Consider the following 22,508-nt stretch of genomic DNA (forward strand, 5'->3'; position numbering starts at 1 on the left):
GTTATTTTATTTTATTTAATTTATTTATCTATTTATTATTTTATTATTTTCTTTTTTCCTTTTACTATGCCAGGCTTAAATTGTCTGTATTTTGTGCACTATTATTAGTGCTATGTTTTCTGTTGTCTCTATCTCTTCTGCTTTGCAAGAAAAAGTTAGATAAATAAATAAAAACATGTTTGAAAAAAAAGAAAAAAAGTTTTTTCTTGATTATCAATACAACATCACTGATGATGCAGAATCCTGATCCTAGAAATGTTTCTTGCAACCTACATTTCTGGGTCAACCAGTGATATCTGGGAACAGACCAGATGACAACCAAGAACAGAGTGGTGACTGGAGAGTTTGTTGACAGTATGGAAAGACAGCAACCTGGGCACATGCACCTGCTCCCTAGGCTCCATGCAAAGTAGTTTGATGATGATGTGTGCAAATTGTACAAACAACAGCTAAGGATTGATGCTGACAGTTTGCATTGTCAGAGTTGTTTGATGTTGTTTGTCTGAGAGATTTGGCCACACTGAAACAGGGAACTGCAAGAAACGTAGGGCCATCAAAATATAACAGTTGTGGCAGGAGTGAAGAACTCTCAAGAAACAGTATAAGGTGGCCAGTGAAGAGGAACGCCAGCCACGAGCAGAGTTGCAAGAAAACCTCAGGAAAATGCTCATGATGAACGCAGAGCAGAATGGCACAGAAGATGAGGGGTGGAAAGGGCCAGGAAGCAAAAATCCTTCATTGCCAACCCCTTCGGCTTTACTAGGAAATTGCTTGATGATAAGAGGAACGGCCGCCAATGCTTGGCAAATTATGTTAATTGCTTCCTTTGCAACACCTTGAGTGATCCAGCAAGAGAGCAGGAACTTTGCCAAATCAAGGCCCAGCTCTCCCAACAACTGAGTTTGATATCAAGGAACCAAGCCTGAGAGAGGTCCAGGAAGTCGTTAAGGAAGCAAGATCAGCCTCTGCCCCTGGGCCTAGTGGGGTACCGTACAGCGTGTACAACAGTGTCCTGGGTAACGCGTTACAAAGTAACGCGTTAGAGTACTCTAATTACTTTTTTCGTGTAACGTAACGCGTTAGTTTCGTGCGTCACGCAATCAGTAACTTCGTTATTTTTTTTTTTAAAGTAATCCGTTATTTTAGTAATTTCTCCGGATAAGGAAAGGAAAATCCCGACTGCAGCCTGCTTTTTGTCAGACAGTACTGTGCCACCTGCGGATGTGTCAGTGGGGGCGCAGAGCTGTGATGCGTCTGTGCCCTGCTGCTGACCTACGTTTCCTGTGTGTGTGTGTGTGTGTGTGTGTGTGTGTGTGTGTGTGTGTGTGTGTGTGAGTGAGTGTTTTCGAACCCCCGGCAAGATGGCAGAGAGGACAGCTTTTGCATCGTGGAAGTACGCACATTATTTTCAATTCGCCAGCAAAAGGACAAGAACAACATAACGGTAAAATGCACACTGCGTTGGTGAAAAGCTTCTGTCGACTGCAAAAAAATCCACTTCAAATTTAAAAAAACATCTTGTATCCAAGCACCACTCTATCACCCTGGTAGCAAAGCCTGCTGAGGAGGAGGACGACGACGGTGGTGCACCAGCTTCAAAGCGACAGCATCTGAGTTTTAGCTCAGCTAAAACTGTCCCTACCAGTGAAATTCACAAGCTTGTGGCCGGTTATGTGGTTGAGGAGATGCTTCCAATTACAACTGTGGAGTCTCCATCTTTCCGTAAATTAATAAGTAAAATCCCAATGACACGTAACACAGAGGGAACAGTGCCGGACTGAAAAACCTTTGCAAGCTATCTGGACAAATCCTACCTCGATATGGAGAAAGAACTGAAAAAAACATTTGAAGATCTGGAATATGTTTCTACCACGGCAGACTTGTGGACAGCTAATAATAAGAGCTTCATGGGAATGACGGCACACTGGATACATCCCTCCACTCTGAAGCATGAGAAAGCTGCAATCACATATAGGCAGGTGAGAGGACGGCACACGTATAACGTAATTGCCGGGGAGATTGAACAAATTCATACGTCATATGGCCTTGGTGGGAAAGTGACAGTCACTGACAATGGATCTAATTTTGTCAAGGCGTTCCAGGTGTTTCACAAAACGGCCTTGAACTCAGAAACAGAGGAGGAGGAAGATCGGAGTGAAAGTGTCACTTTCGAGGGTATAAACAATGTACTGTCCAGCTCTGATGGTGATGGCATGATCAGTCTTCCTCCACACCACAGATGTGCGTCTCACACACTGAATCTGACATCCACCACTGACATAGAAAAATGGCTGTCTTCTAACAGTGACACAAGAGCAGTATACAGGAGTGCCATCGCTAAATGTTCGGCACTCTGGACCAAAGGGAGCAGATCAACATTAGCATCAGAAACTGTGGAAAAATTCAGCAGGAGAAAGCTGCTGGTTCCCACGATGACCAGATGGAACTCTTTTTATGAGGCTTTGTGCAGGGTCATAGACAACCCATCACTGACCTGCATAACTTATGCACCCAACTGGGCATCAGGTGCACTACTGACAGGGAGTACCAGTTTATTAAAGAGTACTGCGTGTTTCTCAAACCGCTGGCCATGGCCCTGGATATTCTTCAAGGGGAGGAGAACTGCTTTTATGGAACTATCCTGCCGACACTGGAGGCCCTGATGGCTAAAACACTGGATTTAAAAGACAGTCTCTCCCGGATGACATCTGGCCTGCCTGATGTCATAGTTGAGATAAAATTGTTTGTTCGTCTGTTTTTTTGTTTTTGCTCATATCATAACAAGCTCTACTAAAAACATTGATAAGATTTACACTGCAGGTTTTAAACTAATTTCGATATGCCTGTATCTTGTAGGCCATAAAGACATGCTTTGCATCCACGCTGGACAGCAAGGAGGCCCTGCTGGCTGCAGTGACCATTCCTAAATTCAAACTGTGCTGGGTAAAGGATGAGACTAAAAAAGACGCTGCCAAGGTGCTGCTTGCTGCCGAGTGCCGTGCGCTGGGGCATCCACTGCCGGAGGAACTGTCACCTGCACCTGTCAGCGGAGGAGACGCCAAGTCAGACTTTTTTTCATTTACAGAGGACAGACAGGTCTCAGAGTTGGTGGACACTGAAATTGCTGAGTATCTTGAGTCAGGTGTCAAAATCGATATGTTAAACAAGTTCCCCAGGATCAAGACAGTATTTCTGCGCTTCAATACCCCACCACCCTCCAGCACACCCGTGGAGAGGCTTTTCAGCCTCAGGAGTCTCGTTCTTACTCCCAGGAAAAATCGACTGTCAGACAGACATTTCGAAAATCTTCTTCTTCTACGTTTTAATCACTACTTTGAAGAGTAAATGTAAGTGGACGATGGTAAAGTGAATTTAGGCCTGTGACACTTGAATAGTATTTTAGTTTGGCTATTAGGCTATTTGTCATTTGCCTGTGTGCAAGTGAGCGATTTTATTCGGCCTATTATCATTTTTGTTTGACATAGAGGCAGCTGTTAAAATTTCTGTTAGATCGTTGACTGGTCGTTAGTTTCTAAATGGATCTGAATCTGCTACCTGTTTACCTCAGATTGTGTTTACAAGTAAGCGCACTTTATCCACTTTCATAACTGCATTCGGGTTAAAAAAAAATTCAGGAGTTACCTAATCTTGTTTGGTGCTCATATATAGGCTACCTGGGCTGGGTAGGTGTGAATTTTGATTGATATGTTCTGTGATCAAAAAAAAAAATTAATTAATAAAACGCTGTGTCATATTGCTGACTGTCTTTCCTGTTATTGTTATCCTGCAGAGTTAATTTGGTTGGATGACTGACGTTATTCATCATTGTCACGACTTCTCGGTGCATTTAAAGGAGGCTGTGTGTGTGTCAGTTAAGTTGCAGCATGTGCGAGGCACTGAAAACGGCTTTTAATTTTTGGTAACTCATGAGTACTCCAAGGCGTTACTTTTATTCATAGGTAACGCTGTAACGTAACTGATTACTTTTTATTGATGGTAACGTTGTAACCTAATTAACTACTTTCCAAAGTAACTATACCCAACACTGGTGTACAAACGCTGTCCGAGACTCAGTCCAGCAACTTTGGAAAACTTTGGATCCCCAAGGAGGAGAACTCCAAAGACACCAACCCGTTTAGAACCATGTCACCAAGATATTTTTCAGCATCTTGTCCCAGCAGCTGTCAGGTTTCCTCTTAAAGAATGATTACATTGACACGTCCCATACAGAAAGGCAGATCTCTGGAACACCTGGTTACTGGGAGCATACAAGGGCTGTCACACAGATTATGAGAGAAGCAAAGGAAGACAAGGCTTACCTGGGGGTCCTGAGGTTGGACCTTGCAAATGCCTATGGGTCCATACCACACAAGCTGGTTGAAGAGACTCTCCGTAGACACCATGTTCTCAGCAAGATAAACAACTTCATTCTGGATTACTACAACAACTTCTGGATGAGAGTGTCTTCTGGGTCTTCAACATCAGAGTGGCACAGGCTTGAGAGGGAATCGTAACTGGCTGCACCATCTCAGTCATCCTTTTTGCCCTAGCCATGAATATGGTGGTTAAGTCGGTGGAGGTGGACTGTTGAGGATCAGAGCCATAGCAAAACTGTCTCCCCTCTCCACATCTGTAACTTTCACACAGACAGCGATGCGGAGTAGTGGCACATGATTCCTGCACTGAAAGGGCAGTTTGAATGGAGCTAGAGTGAGATGTCTTCCCAAAACTCAGTCACTGACTCCGTCCAAAATTCCTAATACACTAAAATTGCATGTTTATTAATATATCCGAAACCTTGGTGTGAAACCAGCAGTATGTTAACTGCATACTACCAACGTGAAAATATTATGGCATGCTTTCTTTGATTCCCGAAATGGTTTATATAACAAGCACTCAGCCCGCTAGCTTGATGCTAACACATAATAGGAATTTCCATTAACGCGCTAACGGAGGTTAGCATCTGCAGTAAAAGCATATTTACATATTTACAAATGATATGTTTTAAATCACGTACTTAACATAAAACGACATGTGTGCTCATATTATCAGTATATAGTATTTGTATATGCTGTGGAAACAAAATTATAACTACTGACCTCACATAATTAGCTCAATCTGCTGCTGTAGCACTGCAACACTGAGCTGCTACAGCAAGCTCAAGGGTTCAAAAAATGTATTCAAAATTCCCAATTGGTTTAAAATACAGCCACCCCTAGTAGAGACATTGCTTGCCAGGAGAGGGCAGCACATATACATCTTGATGTTTTATTCTTATAGCACTAGGTTGATGAGCAGGAACAGCTAGATGTAGCTTACTTCAAAAAGTATTTTATTTTCATGATTTATATGCAGTACAGCAAGATGATCCTGATGCTACTGAAATAAAACGTAGAAAGACTCACTGACATGTGATGTGCATTGTTACTATAAATATGACATGATATATTGTCTCCAGAAGAAGAATGAATCAACTGGTTAGAGCTAAAATTAAATTTTTTGTGATTACAGAGAGAATTAAGTACAGAAAAAAGGTGCCATTGGGTACTATGTTGTCCTCACTACAGTGTAGGAACTGCAGCTATAAAACTAGCTAAACTCTTCCTTGCAAATGATGACTTGAGTCGTAGTGAGCTTTAGTTGCTGTTTACTAGGAATGCAACGGTAGAGTTTTCCCACAGTTCGGTATGCATCACAGTTTTTGGGCCACGGTAACGGTACGGTTTTGATATCTTAATATAAAACTACTCACACTAGCAAAGGCAATATTGCATGTAAAAATAATTAAAAGCAGATATAGTCAAACCACAAACCTTATTATAAAAATGAAACACTTATCTTAATTGCCTTCCATAAAAAACATATGCAGTATCCAATCAAGTTAAAGAGCAAACATTATTGTAGTATTGTATTGTACTGTATTGAACCTAACAGGGTGTATTAAACGGTTCGATAAAATATCGAATATTGTTGCATCCCTACTGTTTACTGTGGCTCTTCTACATCAACTTACATGGACAGAGTGAAAACTGTAACAAGACAAAATACAAAAATCACCATTTTACTCTGCATACCCCCGCAGCCCCCGCAAGGTGGGGGGCCCTGCATCCCATATGGGCCCCGCCCCCGCCTGTAAAACAACTATCTTTTTTTTTTTTACCGCAATGTAGGGTTCACGTCATGATGTTGTCTGTATTCTGAGCATAAAAATAAAACAAATATTTAAAATAAAATAAATCTTTACTGGTCCATAGTTTTCTTTGATACGTCAGAGACTTTTGGTCCAATTGATACGTTAGGCGGGAAATTCAAATCAGTACAGCTCAGTGACAGCTCAGCACCACGGTCAGAGACACTTCGAAAATGAAATGCAAATATCAAAGCGGTGCCCAAAAATGGCACAATAAACAAAAATCTGATGAATTCACTGCCGAGCTCCCGAAAATAACAACTGTATTTGGAACGGTAAATCCTGTCAGACGTGAAGGATGCAGTATGACAGGTGAGTAGTCTCATTTAGCCGACAGTGTTTACTAGACAGCTAAAGTACCGACAGTGTTAGCAAGATAAACAGCCTAATTGTGTGAAGTTAGTTAGTTAGTTATACTTCATAATCAGAATAATATAACGTTATGGCTTTCATATAGCCTAACCTACGGATAATTTGTCTTTATAATTAGGTACAATTATAAAGACTTCATATCCTAGTGTCATGCCTGCCTGATATTAATAATTTACTTAGATTGTGTTTAATTTTCCTGGATTGTTGTGTTTCTGCCATGGTTGAGTAGAACACATGGTTAAAAGGTTTATTTTTTGTCTGTTTTAGGTGTGTATATTGTTAATATTTCCGACTTTTTTATGCTGTAGATCCCAAGTCTGCGCAGGGTATTTTGAAAATTGACCGGTTCCTGTTCCTTTGTCTGACTTTCTGCCTGGTTCGATCTGCTTTGTGCAGGTTGACGCGGCTGCTGTCCGCTTCAGTCAAAAATAGACTTGAGTGACTATTGTCTGTGGAGCAGAGAGCAGAGAGCCACTCCTGAGATGCTTCTTTAAAACTTTACCTGCTTATGTTTTGAAAGATGAGATTGAGATTTGTAGTGAGTGGACATTTAACAGTGTAAATGTTCTCTGGTGGATAAGTTATGTACTGGAAACACTGTTTCTCCCAGACATTTGTTACATGTTGGCCAGCACTCATACTGATAGATCTGTAAGAGAATATCAGCCCAGTTGATGTATCAGTCAGGCTCAAGGTCAAGTGTTGTCATTGTCTGATTTATTGCAATTATATCTGCTGATAAAAAGGGCAACAATTGTCTAATCATTTGCTGACCCTCGCCTCCCTTCAACTGAGTGATAAATCAATCGAGTTTCTGGAGTACCCAATTTCTTCTGCTGCAGCAGTAGTTCAAATACTACACACCATGTGTGTATAAGATTTATGGGTGCAATGATCTTGTGTGGTTATTCATCATGGTCATATCTGGAGAACCGAATGTATATTTACCTACCCAAAAATGTTATGTTTGCAACTGTTTGCACCAAAAGAGAAAGATTAGTTTGATAGCTAATTTCTGTGTATTAAAGTGAACTCAAAACCAGTGGCCACCTGGAGGTAGGAAATCATTCTAGAAACTTTTAACTTAGTTTATAAAATTGCATTTTTGCAATCTTTCTGCTTTTTACATCATCCTCACACAATCCACAAGTGAACATATTTTGTCTCTCTTTTCACGTCATTCTCTGCCATTTCTGCTCGACTAGGCCTGATTAATGCTGCTGGATGCAGTATGCAGTCCCTCCGTTTCAGTTGCTGTCTAATTATATTCACGCATTAATGCCTAACAGAGACTGCTGTACCAGAGCCCTGAAGTGATAAGGTCTTACAGTTGGAGGGCTGATATTACAAACTCTATCTCACACCCAACCCCCTTCTTCCACCTGTCTGCACTGACTGCTGATTTAACTGATTAAACCCTCTGGATTTCTCTACTAAAATACATAGAGATGTAAGTAATACAGTTTTTTTTGATTGTTTGTTTTATCACTGATGTGTTAGATAAATAGCTATTATCAGGCCATGAGTAAAACAAACTGATGGATACTTGTCGCCAAAAATGCGAGAAATTTATATCTCGTAATCGGCTCTATGGATTCATACAAAATTTGGTGTGCACAATCCAGGGTCATGTCTCAGTGACGTCCTAAAGTTTGGTTAAAGTGGGCATGGCTTATAACAACAAATTAATTTTAAGATATTTCACCTTCCTAACTTCAAAAAAATCATTAAAAAAAATCACCCAAACATCCTATAGAGCTGAATTTTTTTCACCACATTCACTGATTGTGACAAAAACTTGGTTTACTGCAACCTATGGTAAATTCAGAAGTTATTATTTATTTCTCCAAAACTAAACATCTATCTCTACAAGCGTTTGCTGTAAAGATCTGAACTCAATAATGTAATTAACAGAATGGACATTTCTATGAAAACTTTTCAGGGTGCGTCTGTACTTTTTTCTTATCACATTAATATACACTACAAAGAAAGTAACGCGCGGTTAAATAAATAAATAATAAATAAATAAATTAGGGCTTTTGAAGTTAACGCACTAATAACGCTTTAACGCAAATTCCTCTTAACGGCATTCATTTTTTTGATGTGTGATCAATGCACGCACGTTATGGCCCTCGGCCCGCGCCGTAGTTTGGGAAATCAGGAAGCATGCAGCAGTAATATTGTGGATGGCAAGCAGAAACAAACCTCCTTGAGCAGAAATGGATTTAAAAAAAGGGACTTTTGAATGGCAAGTTCAGCTTCAAAGCCCTGCCAGATGGTTCTCTCAACAAGAACAAAGTTCTTTGCATTTACTGTCAATGTGAACTGAGTTACAACTGAAGTACGTCCAGTCGCAAATACCACTTGTTGGCTGAGCACACAGCTGATGCAGAGAGCCCTCCTCCCCCCTCGCAGACCACAATGCTAACTTCCATTAGCAGGTTAATAGGAATTAATATAATAAATAAGCAGAGTTAGCCTCTACCAAAAGAGGACAAATGTGTCTACAGGTAATTATGGTTGTCTCATTCACATGATATGTGCTATCAGGTGGCTTGCTTAAATTAGCCACAAGTACCTACACATAGGACTCACCTAGTTTTGTTTATAGTTTGAGGGTGCAGCTGAAGTCAGGTCTATTGGAGAGCTGTGTGCAGTCATAGGAGCTAAGCTATTGTTAGCTTGTGGACGGTCAAATGTAGGACTGTTGTTTTGTAAAACCACCATGCTTTGTTTTCTGTTACTACTTAAAAACAGAAGACATGATGTGTTCCTTTTACACTTGGCCAAGGTGCTTGGCTGAGTCACTATAAAGCATTACCTTTGGTGCTGTGGCTAAAGAATTAGCAAAGTAATGTAATTTTGTTTTTTGTGGGTAATGTGTAATGAATAACTGATTAGTTTTTTTAAGTAACCGGTTCAGCACTGACCGTCACTATGTTGCCCAACACTGACACTCACAGTCATATAATTTGTTGAAACTGTTGGCAGCCACTTCTTTATATTGTGGTGCTGTGGTTGATTCACCCACCACACTGTGCAGTAATAGAGCTTTCTATGGTGTTTCTGTTATCTAACTGTTATGCCCCAAAATGAATCACCTGATAAACCACAATAATGCAAACAATCCATTCACTATTAAAGAATAATGAGCAGGCCATATTCACTCACTGTCAAATGACAGAAAGCATGAATAATGATCAGCCATTCAGGGAAGACATATCTCAAATGTCAGCAAATAATGATCTGTGGTTGATTGATTATTACATCCATAACTGCCTACTTTCTTGGTTGGAAATGCATGATGTCCACTTTAGGACTGTGGTCTTCTGCTGCCTCAGCCTGCATATACCGAAGTTTTCTCGCTGTGTATAACTCACTGGTCACCTGGAGGCGTATTAAATAAAATGTTGCAGCAGCTGTTTCAGTATCCAGAGTATCTCTATCATTCATAGGTAGTGTTTATTGTTATGTATGAGGTTTTATGGTTTCCCAGAGGTTTGGTCTGACCATACAGATGCAGACATGGTAATGAAGTGGATAGGTTAACAAACTAAGAGCATTGAGCATTGTTGTTGGCCACAGTGCCCTTTTTGGTAGTACCAGTAAGAGTTTCAAAAGTTGGAAATGTTCAAATTCTGCACATAGTGCCACATTGATTGTGGCACTATGTGCAGAAGTAAAATTAATGATTTTACAGTGGAATTTACTGCTACACAGAGTGGCCAGTTACGGTTCAGTGACGGGACATGGTGGAAGTTGTACTCATAATTTACGCAAGGGATCATGGAGTCTAGGAATAAGCTGGATAGAGAGGTGATGTCACACCCCTTCCAGTGGACCACCTTGGGAACTTATTTAAAAAAAAAATAGGAGCAAATCATTTTTCGATCCAGTTTGAATTGTGCCATGAATTACACATAATTTGTCATAACTAAACGAAAACTATGACAAGTAGTAGTAACTATGACTATGCAGTTTCCTCATGACATAATGTCATTAAACATTTGCTATGTTTTGTACCCCCACTGTTCAAACAAACTTATGATGGCACCATTGACTCCATCTTAAATAAAAATCTAATTTTTCACTTCAGGGAAAGGGTTTCTGATATTCAATGATTAAAAATAATATTTCTGTCACTGCAATCTTTTGAATTTGAGTCTTTTAAAAATAATCAATAATTTAGTCGATGGATTAAACTACTTTGTACTCACAGCCGTGTCAGTGCTGATTATACCTAACAAGGCATTAACTAATTCCAGTTTTAATGTTAATCGTTTTGATACCCGGTGCAATCAGTGTGAGTGTGAAGTAGTTTAGATGAGCTGTAATAACATTTTCTCACACAATTCTGCATCCAGTTTGTGTGTCAAAATATAACAAATACATCCCTGCCATTGACTGACGTGCAGAAACCCAGGTGATGCTAACAGATGGCAAGTTAGTGACAACAACTTCATGGCTTTTGGTCGGCAAGAAGGAATAGATCTATGGACACACTTTGTAATTGAGCAAAAAGGAAAACGCAATGCAGTAAAGGGAGACTGATAGGTGACCTGTGGCTACCAATCTGAAGAGACCGCTGAAGTGGTTCCACCCTGCTATTAATGCTAAACTGAGTTAGCTAACTTACAGCAACTGTAAGTCTTAATGTTAACTAAGCACTAAGCATATATATTTGCTAACGTTAAGTCAGTATTACTGGGCAGTCAGCTATGTCACGCTGTGGAAAATTTGCAAGCAAGTCACATTGGCTCAGTCTGACTGGAAGCCAGTGTTTCTCATGAAAAAAGTTTTCAGTTTGCCATAAAACAATGAATGAATGAGTGAGTGAAACATGCAGCAAGGCTTTACAATTCAGGTTATTACTTGTCCAAGACAACTAAACGTCTTGGTTGGACAAATGAATTGCTTCATTACATGCTGTCCTGTTGTTGTTGTTGTGAAACATATAGGGAAAATGTGACTAAATCTGCATCACGTGTTGCTGCTGTAATGTTTATAGCCTGCAAATTTGTCTATATATATATGTATATATTTGGACAAGCAGCTTGAAATTATGCTTGATCCGTTGTCACTTACTTGTGTTCACCAGAAAAAGCCTAAAGGCAGCTCTGAAAATGGCATTGCAGTTACTATCTTGTCAAAGTGTTGTTTCTAAGGTGACACAGCATGTATTGTGTATGATTTTTTAGCTCTAAAGCGAGGTAGGAATATTAATTGACTAATTGTTTCAGCACTAGTAGGATTTTAATGGTAGTATTTGTAAGTGCAACCTGCACAACAGCCTGATCAAACTGTCTGGTATGTCTGAAAAACATGAAGCTGCTGATTATGCAGAGGCTTATTAGTCTAATTTGTCTCTGGGCTTGTAGGTAGAGCAAACAGGCCAGGTGGCAGAGCAGCGTCCTGTTTGCCTGCCTTATCTGCTCCACCTAACAAACCCAGAGACACTCCTGCAGTGAAGAGAAGGATGAGTGACCCCAAGAGGAGCAGCAGAAGACCGGGACAGAGGTGGGATCCATGATAACGCCTCACTCCACGGTCTTCTGTTGTTGTCAGTCACATGGTGATGGTGCAACCAAACTACACAACTGTTAAATGATTTGCTGTTTGCATATCAGTCGAGACACACTGCATTATGAATGGATATGACAGGCTGTTTATGAGCCTATTCATTATGTGCTTTTATCTTGGTTTTCATGGAATGCATACACGTGAAACTCTCGAACATTTTATCAAACTATTTTCATATTACTAACAATGATTCTCTGTCGCTGCAACATATTGCTATCCTTTCATCGCCCAGGCCTACTTTCTTCTTCCTTTACTTCCCCATCCCTGCACTCCATTTCTTATCTTCACTGCTCCTACTTATGTTTCTTTTGCTGTAAAATAATCTAGTAAATTGGTTGGCAGCGCTGGTGAAGATGAGGTGGCTGTGAGAGGAAGGCCCCCATCAGATCAATGGCCTTTGGCCTCCCTTTGCATTTATCACACAAGCACTCACATACATATTTTTAACTTTGTAACATACACATGGGTAAAGGAAAGCAAATACCAACTTTCAGTCTCTCTCTCTCTCTCTCACACACACACACACACACACACACACACAGCTTTGCCAGGATTAATTAAGCCGTGTGGAATAGCAGAGCTCCATAAAGACATCATCAGGAATCTGAATCCATTCGCCTCTCTTCTTCTGCATTTAATTGGCCCTAACACTTCATCACGGGAGCTTCACACACACACACACACACACACACACACACACACACACACACACACACACACACACACACACACACACACACACTCAAAGGGATTGGGAAATCTTTACGTTTACGCTCGAGAACTGTAAGTGCTTTGTATTTTTTGTATAATAGAACAAGATCCCATGGTCTCCTGATTCTGGCATCTTCAGCACAGCAGGCGACAACCGAGACAAATGTCTATTGTTTGGCTTTACTAAGTTGTAGATTTTAAGATTAAGATAGGGAGAAGTACATCGTAAGTTGAATGATACCAGGATAGTAGTGCAGAAGGCAAACAGCAAATGAATGTAGCAACACAGGACAACATGTGTTACAAGATTAGATGCACATGATGCGATATGACTATAGTAAATAAGGCTTATTGCAATGTATTTTAGATGTTACATTTATAAATGCTAACATTTTGACAGTATACAGTTGAATGAATGGTTGTACAAGTGTAATAAACGTAGGCTTTAAATGAATTGGAATTGTATTTTATCTAAGTTGTTTTTAAATACTGTACTTCAATTACAATAAAAGTTTTTTATATGCAACACTGAGATTTAATGATAATAATTGGTGTATCAAAACCAAACTCAAACCTCATTTTGTATTTGTTTGCACATTGTTTACAAATAAACAATGTTGTTTCATAGATGAATATTTTGCATAAGAAATTGTTTTTGCTTGCTTCTTTTAAGATATAGCTGAGCCATTTCAAATTAATAGTTTGTACAACTATAACTAGCTGCACTAATATGCCAGCAACTATGGTACCAACATACCATACAGTATATGTTGTGTATTTGTGCTACTACTATCTTCACTCTTCATTTTCTTAGTCACTTAGTTATCTTCGCTCTTTGAATTCACTCATTCGTTCTTTGAGTTTACGTACACTTGTAAAGAAAATTTGTTTGTGTGTGTGTGTGTATAGATATATATAAATTAATTTGTGATTAATAAACCATTGACAGTCATGCGACTAAATGTGTATATATGTGTATATATATGTATATCTGTATATATGTGTGTGTGTGTATATATATATATGTGTGTGTGTGTGTATATGTATATATATGTATATATGCGTTTGAATGGGTTACTTCGCTTTACTTTAGTCACGTTTATTTTGTCTGGCAATGGAATACAACACAGTGGTCCTCCGCTTTCTCTTATTGTCCTCAATATTCTGTTCATGTGCGCCTTCATGTCAGTCCTCTACTGTCAGTCACATCACAGCAACACATACTATACATACTAGTAGTCAAAAGAGATTATTAAAAACAGTTAATAAACATTGACTCTAATGTTTTTGTTCTTTTTTTTTGAGTGGACACTCCATCATCAATTAGGCTGCATTATTCTCTCCTCTTCAAATTGATTTATTTTTCCTTTATGACACTGACTGACTTCATTTCTCTTCCCTCCACATCCTTCTTTCCACAACTCATCCATCAATGCTTTGAACCAACAATTATGCTAACACTAGCTTGTTATGACAGCACTAAGTGTGCTGCATTGGCCACTTATTGACTTAATGAATAATCTTGCTCTTCTTAAAAGGAGCACACACAATCAGTCAACACAGTCCTGCTGTCCATTATTAGCTCCCTTCTCTGTTTATTATCTGCTTCTATTCTCTCTGTTTCCTGCAGCCTTTTATGTGATGACATATATTGACAAAACATAAATATATTTGATATTATGTGTTTACATAAAGAAATGGCAAAATATTAAACCAATTTTCCATTGCTTTTTAATAAATTTTTTCACATCAGATCCATGGAAGCCCCAATGTGGGTCAGGCTTGGTATTGACCCATCAGGGCATCAACACTGGACTAAGGTGTAGTGTCTGACACCAGAGCGTTTGTGACAGATCCTTTGTGTCTTGTGGGCTGCAAGGTGGGGCCTGCATGGATCAGACTTGTTCCACCACATCCCATGGATGCTTAGCTGGATTGGGATCTGAGACCAGGTCGACGCCTGACATACCTTGGGCCATTCCTGAGTAGTTTTGGCAGTGAAGCAGGCTACATTGCCCTGCTGGGTTGCAGGCATTGCCATTTTGGAGTGCCATTGCCATCAGAGGGTGTACTTGGTCTGCAACAATATTTAGGTAGTTGGTATGTGTCAAAGAATATCCATTTAAATCCCTTGACCTACGGTCTCCCAGCAGAATGTTTATCTCATTGTGACTGATATACTGGCATATTTATTTAGTTGAGTTGTCGAGTAGTTTTTAAAATTGATTTTTCAAGGACTTTGATTTTACTTCATTCAAACTTGTTTATTTAGGATTTCTCCTCTGAGATCAAGATCTCTTTTGCAAGATATGCCTGATAACAAATTGTGTACATGCAGTATTCAATGGAGTAAGTGACAAAGTGACATATTTACAAGTATTAATGTCAAAAGAGCTTTAAAGGGCCTCATAAGAAATAGTCTGTTAGAATATTACTCAAAATTGATCTAGAAAAATTAGGGTAAATTAGGGTAATCCATGATTAACGATAGAATATATGACAAATGAACATGACGTTGTTGTTGTAGTTACTCAGGGCTTCCTTTGCTTCATGACTTAGTGAGTCACTGTAATTTCAAAGAGAGATGCAAGAAAATGACTTCAACTTAAAAATGCACTTTTGGTGCAACTATAGTGCAAGTGAAAAGTGAGCTTTTAAGAAGCCTTTGTGGACAGCTGTATGGACTGAAATAGAGGCATATCATAAATGTCATGCCAATCCATCCTGTTGAGATATTTCAGTGTGGATGAACCAGCCAGACAGACCAGCATTGCCATCCCAAAGAACTGTCAAGTATCCCAAGGCCCTCTGCTTCCAGACACCCCAGTGCATTTAGGAGCTTCCCAGCACTCTGTGCCTGCTTCTACCTCTTCTCTGGGACTCAGCAGCACAGCTGATTGGACAAGGGCCTCTGCAGGGTCCTCGGATCCAACTTTGTTTCAACCTCTTTCTCTCAGTCAAATATGTATCCCTGCACCCTGGTGACCTCCACATGAGGTGTGGAGAAGAGGTTGGGCATGTCTTAAACTGCAAATAGGCAGAAATCTCCAAGTAGGATGAATCTGCGAAATAAACCTGGATTGCTGATAGTAATGTAACGCTGGGTTGGAGAGCTGCTGTGGTGAGAACAGCCACCTATGAAGCAAGCACTCGTGTTAAAATGGAAAGTGGTTGCCTCCTGCACAAGACCAGTTCTTTCACTGGCTGTATCTGTCTCTCCCTTCCTCTCCTTGTTTCTTCTGTTGTCTCTGCTGTTGGACTACTGTGGTTTTGATGGGCAGCAAATATTAGAGGGTTTGGCAGCATTTAATTCCCAGTTGCAAATGTTAAAATGGAATGGAGGCAGAGAGAGGAGAGGAAAAATACAAGACACTTCAATCATAGACTGACAGTTTGTGTGTGTGTGTGTGTGTGTGTGTGTGTGTGTGTGTGTGTGTGTGTGTGTGTGTGTGTGTGTGTGTGTGTGTGTGTGTGTGTGTGTGTGTGTGTGTGTGTGTGTTGGAAAACTACAGAACATGAATGAGAAAACTACTAGAACATGAATGAGAAATTGTTGAAAACATAAAATGTAGAAAATAAAATATTACACTGAGCTGTGGCTCCGCTGCCTGGTGATTAGTCTAGTCCTAACAATTCACGATACTATACAGCTGTGGCTATACAATGTTAACATAATCCTATAGGCTATTGTCAGTAATCAATTTCAATCCATTGCTTTCACTCTTGTGTTAGTCCCGAGTTCTAACTAAACCTTAATTGAGAGGCTAGATAAGCATTGTCTTGTTTCAGAATTCTTAGCGCCCGTGATGACCACCTTAACTATAGATTATCTGGTTGAGGTTGCTGCTGGAGAATTTTTGTTTGTTTGTTTGTTTTTTGCTGAAGATATCTTCACAGATCTAAAGTGCTATAATGAGAAGTGAAAAATGTTTTCGGATTATGACTAAGGTGCGGCAGTTAAAACTTTGGCAGGCCACAGGAGTCTAGAAACACTGACTGTAATCACAGTACATTTGTGTCAGTACTTTAGATGAAGTTTACTTAAATTAACTGCGTTTCTTTAGGTTGCTGTTGCTACCTACAAGACAAGGAAGTCAGTGAACAAGACTAAATTTAAGGTGAATAAAACTTAAAACGTTATCTTGTCTGTGGTCATTTGTGCCTGCGTCATGTCAGATAGATTTTTATCAGCAATTGGTAGTTTGTTTAATGGTGTGTTCACCATTGGTCACCAGCCAAATGAGTTTTACCGCAGTATAATTTGTGTTTATTCACCGTACTCTTGAAGTGTTTATCCCCAGTAAACAGCCAGGTTACTTTACTAAATTACCCATGAGCTAATTTTAACCAAGAATGGCATAAAAGGAGAGTGTGTGTGTCTGTGTGTAAATTCCGATCAACTCTCAGTATTCAGCACTCACTTGAGACTGCAATTCCCCTGTTTCTTTTCCCCTCTACTGTCTGTAATGTCTCCATGAAATAAAGTACATTTCCTATCCAGCTCCAGTCAGCATTACAGTAATGTGAAAACATCTACAATGTATGTCAACGTTGCTGTTGCAGTGAATTAAATCTACTTTTTAATCCCAAAAGTTAAAAAGTATTCTCTAATCTCTCTTATCGCCCTCCTACCATCGGTAAACGGCTCCAGATCAGAGCAGAATCTGGGGATGGGGGGGTGTCTCATTGCTGTGAACGTGATATCTGAAGAACACCTTGAGGGAATTTCCTCTAAATCTGGTAAAAGCACATTTTTGGCCTTTAATCAAGAATTTATACTACAAGTACAATAACATTAGACATACAAATGCCTAATAGGACAAAATTATGAAGTAATGACATTTAATAAACAAAAGGTCAGACTTTAAATGTACTGTGATATCATAATGCTCTAGAAATAACTTGACTAGTGCGCTGAGGAATACAACCAAAATATATTTTGATATAGGTTTTTTTTTTGTTTTTTTAGGCTGTTACAGCCCACTGCTCAAGACCTTTTTCTTTGAGGTGCTGTTTTGGGCTCAGCCACACTATTAAAACCACCTTCTTAATATTGTGCAGGGTCCCCTTTTGCAGCCAAAACAGCTCTGACTTTCTGTTCTGTTCCGTTCTGTTTTCAGCACATCTAGTTAACCCAACTTATCAACTCGATTAGTCAACCCAGGTTTTCCCAATCGAGCCATGAGCTGTTCATATAAAAGGATGTGTTTGCTGCATATGACCGTTTGCAACATATGACCAATTGCAGCTACTGGCAGCAAAGGAGCATATTAAAAAAATGAAGAGCAAATTATAATATTAGACACATACAAAGAAGAAGAAAAACGTAATCCAGGCTAAAAACAATACAGTTGCCTTTGCCAAATGCAGGAGAGACACCTCCCAAAAAATATATTTGTTTAATGCATAAGTTAATTGGCTGTCAGTCTCCTCCAAACAGAATCTATATTTCACGTATAGAGAGCCAAAGTCACGCCCCATGGGACCTTGTGTGGGAGAAATTATGTATGGTAGTGAATGGAAGAAGACAAATAATTTTTCGATCCCATTTGAATTGTGTCATGAATTACAGATATGTTTGTCAACTTAAAAAAATATTTTCCAAGTCAAAGTCCTGATTTGTTGTGGTTGGCCACTGTCAGTCTTGCAGGAGGAAAGTTAGATGTGGCTAATTGCCACAAAAAATTCACTGTTCAGGAATTGGTTAGAATTGGTAAAATCAGCTGTCATTGAGAGGGCAGCCATTTTAAATGAGCCTCCAGATTGTGAGAGTGGTGACATTGCAAAAGACAGTGGAGATGAGGAGATGGTCTAGACAACAATTAAGGAAGGTGTGTGGTCTCTGTATGTGTGTGTGTGTGTGTGGAGCTACTTTATCATCATTTCTCCCTAAAAAATGGATTCTTACTTTAGTCCATCTGGCCATTAAGTGCATAAAGCTTTTTGAACATGTGACAAAGGGAACCTCTATTTCCACCAGTGGTTTTGTGAAAAAAGAGTCACCTCTTGTGTCTGACAACTAAAACTAGTATGATACAGAAATAGCTATATCTCAAAAAGAGCATGCATTTAAAAAAAAAAAAAAAAATCAATTCTGTCTTCTAATTAAGGCATATTTGATAGGTGAAATCAGAAATTTTAATTTTGTCATGTGTAGCCACCTGTCTTGACAGTTTCCACAGCAAATTTTGTGTTTCTACCTCTTACAGAAAAAAATCAGTGTGGCTTTTCTTTAACATACTAAAAATAGTTGGCCAGGCTAGGCGGATTTTCTTCTTACCTTGATATCAATGTTGTAGCAATAATATAGGGATGACTACTGATACTGTTTTTGGTAAGCTTTTTTTTTTTTTTTTAAATCCAGGCTAAGTATGAATACTGTAAGAGGAGGAAAAACCAAGACACAATTAAATGTGAAACAGGCTGCAGGGAGGAGGACAGAGACACTGAACTGAAGAAAAAGTCTTTCTACTCCACTGCTCTTTCTCGCTACTGTGCGAGCAAGAGACACCCATGGGAGAGAGAAGTGACAGACTGGGGTAGGGGGGTGGGCTGGGGGTTGTATAGGATGAAACACAGTCAATGTTGACAAACAACTGCGTGTGTCCACTGTTGATGACCATATGTATGCTGTGTGAGTATTTGGTGTTTTTGTATTTGTTCTAATTAAATTGCCGACCACTACTGGTGAGGATCTCAGCGATTGTGTGCAAGTCTTGTTTTTGACCACACATTGATATTTTTCCACCTGCAGCTGTTTACTTAAATCTAGGGCTTGACATGGGCTTGCTGCATTGAGTGAAGGGGATCACTAGAGAGAAGGGTCAGTACAAATAGGAAGCAGCAGTTTGATGTCAAAGCTTATGCTGTTGCCTCTATCTGATCTCAGCTAAGTCCATGATCAGCCATTTAGGTTTATTTCTATGCCTTCATTCAGCAGGTGTTACATCAATGGGTACATTATGGTAAATGGACTTTGTATGGACTTTTTAATTTATATAGTGCTTTTCCAGTACTTGTCCCATTCACCCACTCACACACATACACACTCATACGCGGATGGCAGAGGCTGCCAAGCAATTAGGAGCAATCTGGGGTTCAGTACCTTGCCCAAGGATACTTTCACAAGCAGGGGGGGGGTAGCCTAGGAATCAAACCACCGACCCTCCGATTGGTAGACGACCTGCCCTTCCTCTGAAACCACAGCCACCCCATTAATGTGTTAGACAGACTAACACCATTAATAAATGGATGTTGCAGTGAAAACAACTTCTCTCGCAAACCAAATGCAATGACCTCTCAACCTTATAAGCCAGTTTGTTGGTTGGTTGCTTTGTTCTCTTAAGAGCCATGCTTCTGTTCTGCCATTGGTCAGACCTGCAGTAGTGCCCCTGAGAGTTGTCAATTAAAACAGCATCTTAAGCTGTTTCTGGAGTTTTTGACTCATTCTGAGCATACAGATGAACATCACAGAAGATGATAGTGCTGTATAAATGTTGTGACAATTTCCTTTGGGTGGTTTGATTTTTAATCAAGTAGACCAGATCACTGGACGTCCTCACTGAGCTGTTTCTTCCACAACATCTGGTCTGAATTATCATTTTTTTAAATTATTATTAGTTTGGCTAAGATCATCCGTGTATAATTTGTCACATTGCTATACACACACCTCTGTATGTGTGTGAGAATTCTATACTGTATTTATCTGTGCAAACTGAAAAAAAATCTCTCATCTGCTCTCCCCTCCTCTCCCCTCCCCTCCACTACCTTACCCTCCTGACTTCTGCTCTTCTCTCATTTTCCACTCATCTCCTTCTCAGTCTCTATGGCAGACACATGCAGGCCAACCCAGAACCTCCAAAGAAGAGCAATGATAAGAGTAAGAAGATCAGCCGCAAACCATTGGCTGCCAAGAACAAATAAAGAGAAGACTGAGGATAGAGATGAAAACTCACTCGGCCAGCCAAACTCACTGCATGTGCCTTTTTTCTTTGTTCTTTTCATTCACATTTTATTTCATGGAAATGTTTCAATTATGTTTCTAAATATGTACTGTTAAACACTTGGACCATATTACATGCATCCCTTTTTTTTCTCCAACTCTTCTTATGGTAAATGGACTTTCTAACAAAGCGCTTTTCTGGTCTACTGACCACTCAAAGCGCTTTACAACACTTGTCACATTCACCCTTTCATTCACACATCCATACACTGATGGCAGAGGCTGCCATGCAAGGTGCCGACCTGCTGATTTGCAATACAGTGTTTCCTATCCAAAGCACCCCACGATATTTCTATGCTCAGCCATTCAAACACAGTCACATACTGATGGAATAGCCATTGGGAGCAATTTGGGGTTCAGTATCTTTCCCAGAGCACTTCAACATGCAGCTGGAGCTAGGGCTCAACCACCAACCTTCTGGTAAGTGGACAACCCGCTCCACCACCTGAGCCACAGAAGCCTAAGCTGCCCCTCATCTATAGAAGCAAAGTTAAGAATTGATTTAAATGTCATTGTTAGAAAACACTGGCAGTCACTTTTTATGCTGGTGCCCTTGTAACTTCAAACTTTGAGGACATCAGTGTCAAGAAGTCCTGCAAGGTGACACTGCTAAAATTCTGTGATGCCAAAGGCAAACACTAACAACAGGTGAGTCCAGTTTTCTCTGGAAAGAACTCTTCTTCATGGATGTAAAGGTATACAAGCCTCCGATTTCTACTTGATGCAGCTGCATCGCATCCCAGTTGCTTCTCGGCTTCAACAATCCTCATCACACTTCCACTATCCTCTGGAATCCATATTTCCTAACATATTTTCCTAGTATTTCATTTAGTGTAATTCTTTATGTTTAACAAGCGTGTGGAAAACAGTTATAGTTCTTTTAGATGTGGTAACATATTTTTGCAGAACTTTACTCAGTTTAAATACTACACTACCCAATGCTTTCTTCTGTCTGTATTTTCTGAATAGTGTATACTCCCCCTTCTCCTCTTCCTCTCTCCCACGGGCTGGACAGTGGGGGCAGACAGGACAGTGTTGTTATCTAATGTCAAACAAAACTGAAACTTTTGAGCAAATAATTTAAATACAATTACCTCTATGAGTAAAGAAGCAGGCCCACTGAATCATTAATTGTTTTCATTCCACTGATCTCTGAGAGCATTCTCAGTTCAATTGTTCTTGTGTTTCAACTTTACTGTACCTCTAATTCCGCATTCTCTATGTTATGTTATTTTTTAGAAGCTTTACCAAGTGTCCATTACATTTCAGCCTGTTCCAAAAATGAATGAATGCTTGGATGTATTCAATTTTTGAAATTCATGCTTTAGTTCATGCTTTTGTCAGAGGCTCTCTGCATTGAACATTTAAAATAAAACGGTCTCCAAACAGTTTCCTCTGTATTGTATTGTCCATTTCAGATAAATATGCAGTACAGTATAAGCCAAGTGTTTTTCTTATTTTTTACTTTGTCACATTGAATACAGTTTCAATAACTCTGAGACACTGTAGGACAACACTATGATGGCTGGAAATATGGGGTTTCAGTCCCCCATAAGACTTGAATTTCGTAGTTGAATGTCGAAATGAAATAGCCAACTGTTAAAAAAACAAACCAAGAGCAAACTGTGGTCTGTAGTTGGTCTTGTGTGTTAA

The 22,508-nt window shown here is 39.7% G+C and overlaps 1 protein-coding gene across 3 annotated transcripts in view; it reads left to right on the forward strand.

The window, feature by feature from the left end:
- Nucleotides 1-22,246, forward strand: part of rsu1 (Ras suppressor protein 1) — a 168,128-nt gene extending 145,882 nt beyond the window's left edge. For 2 of the 3 annotated variants that reach the window (XM_084340835.1, XM_084340834.1), the window contains exon 9: nt 20,674-22,246. In XM_084340835.1, coding sequence (XP_084196961.1) covers nt 20,674-20,776 — 103 coding nt within the window. In that variant the 3' untranslated portion in view covers nt 20,777-22,246. Of the gene's footprint in view, nt 1-12,954; nt 13,320-20,673 lie in introns of those variants that run through there. The other variant, XM_084340836.1, reaches the window with a different exon arrangement.
- Nucleotides 22,247-22,508: the final 262 nt, after the last annotated feature.

Source organism: Pagrus pagrus, assembly GCF_965226575.1.
Source record: "Pagrus pagrus genome assembly, chromosome: 20".
In the NCBI taxonomy this organism is placed as follows: Eukaryota; Metazoa; Chordata; class Actinopteri; order Spariformes; family Sparidae; genus Pagrus; species Pagrus pagrus.